This window comes from Juglans microcarpa x Juglans regia, chromosome 4S (assembly GCF_004785595.1).
Source record: "Juglans microcarpa x Juglans regia isolate MS1-56 chromosome 4S, Jm3101_v1.0, whole genome shotgun sequence".
Taxonomy (NCBI): Eukaryota; Viridiplantae; Streptophyta; class Magnoliopsida; order Fagales; family Juglandaceae; genus Juglans; species Juglans microcarpa x Juglans regia.
The window spans coordinates 7,524,528-7,526,544 of record NC_054601.1 but is presented as its reverse complement, the minus strand read 5'-3'; the positions used below and the strand labels follow the sequence as shown (position 1 = coordinate 7,526,544).

At 39.4% G+C, this 2,017-nt stretch overlaps 1 protein-coding gene across 1 annotated transcript; it reads left to right on the top strand.

The window, feature by feature from the left end:
* The first annotated feature begins 566 nt into the window (after positions 1-566).
* On the top strand, positions 567-1,514 carry LOC121261987 (uncharacterized mitochondrial protein AtMg00810-like). The gene has a single exon (XM_041164438.1). It carries the CDS (start codon positions 567-569, stop codon positions 1,512-1,514), a length of 948 nt encoding a protein of 315 aa, XP_041020372.1.
* The last annotated feature ends 503 nt before the right edge of the window (positions 1,515-2,017 follow it).

The window sequence follows — 2,017 nt, the reverse complement described above, 5'->3', positions numbered from 1 at the left end:
CGAGCCCATCCTCTTATTCATCCCCAATTCTCCCCTCTTCTTCACGATCTGAAATCCATAACTCTCATTCCCGTGGTCTCTCTGAAATCCCAATTCTTACTTCACCACGTTCACCAGTAATCACCAGAGTAAAAACAAATTCCTCCTGACCTCGTATTCGAATGGATGGTACCGTTCCATATCCTTCTCGAAACACCTACCAGTTATTCCAATGCCTCTAAACATCCTCAATGGTGTGAAACTATGAAATAGGAATATCAAGCTCTACTCCAGAATCATACCTGGTCCCTAGTTCCACCTAATCCATCCTCTAATGTTCTTGTTGCAGATGGGTCTATAGAACAAAACTTCATGCCGATGGGTCTATTGAGCGCAGTTAGGCACGACTTGTAGCTAAAGGCTACCATCAGCAACACGGTCTTGATTTCCACGAGACATTCAGCCCAGTGGTCAAGGCACCAATAATCAGACTGATTCTATCACTTGTTGTTGCTCGTGGGTGGCCTTTGAGACCTATTGACATTCATAACGCTTTCATTCAAGGAACCCTCACTGACCAGGTATTCATGCATCAACCTCAAGGATTCATCAATCCTCAATACCCTAATTACGTATGCAAATTGCATAAAGTTATTTACGGCCTAAAACAGGCCCCGAGGGAATGGTTTGCCCAATTGAGTTCGTGGTTGCTTGGTTATGGTTTTCAGGCCTCTAAAGTTGATGCTTCTCTGTTTGTGCTTACCCATGGTGATCTGCGCATGTACCTTTTAGTCTATGTTGATGATTTTATAATCACTGCTTCTAAAGCTTCTGTTGTTGATCAATTTATAAGTGACTTGAGCTTGGCTTTCCCAGTTAAAGACCTAGGCACTCTATCTTACTTCCTTGGTCTCGAAATAACACAGATGAACAATGGGCTTTTACTTTCTCAGAGAAAGTATATTAAAGATTTACTCACTCGAAGTAAAATGTTGCATGCAAAACCAGTTACCTCACCCATGGCAGCAGCCTTAAAATTGTCAAAATTTGACTCTCCTAGCTTTGATGATGTTACCCTCTTTAGAAGTATTGTTGGAAGTTTACAATACTTGTCTCTCACAAGGCCCGACATATCTTATGCGGTCAATAAGGTGTGTCAATTCAAGCACACACCAAAACTGCCACATTGGGTTGCTATAAAACGCATACTGCGTTATTTGAAAGCAACAATAAATCACGGATTGTTCTTCTCCTCTCAATCCTCTTTCAAATTGCAAGCCTACTCGGATGCAGATTGGGTTGGATGCCCTAATGATAGAAGATCTATGGGTGGATTTTGTGTTTTCTTGAGTAATCATCTAATCTCTTGGAGTTCAAAGAAACAACGCACTGTTGCAAGGTCAAGCACTAAAGCTGAATACAAGTATGTGGCATCATCAGCTGCTAAACTTATTTGGCTTCAAACACTCATCTTTAAACTTGGATTACCTTTTAATCAAGTTCCAATACTGTGGTGTGACAACATTCAAGGATAAAACATATTGACATTGACTACATTTTGTCAGAGACCGAGTTACTGCAAAGACTCTACATATCTCATTCATTAGTTTCTAGGATCAGCTAGCGGATATGTTTACTAAACCTTTGGTAGTTGACATATTTTCCAAGTTAAGATCGAGTCTCAAAGTTGCTGATACACCCTAGGACTTGAGGGAGCGTATTAATATAGAAGATAGTGATGCTCCAGTAAAAGGCACTGCAGAGGAACCGTAGGAATTGTACAAATGTTTTCTCTCAAATTGTAACAGAATTTTATTCCTTTTTTATTCTCAGAATATTGTGCAAACTGTGTATAAATACCCATTGAAATGCAATGAGATACTCACTGTATTCGGAGAATATGTTCTTTTATTATGGTGTGTGGTGTGTATGATGCTAAATAGAATTATTCTTCAATTATATACCGAAGGGAAAATCAGTATAAATATTGAAGTTACCTGATTATCTACCCCCATCCCTTACGTAACTTCAAATAAAG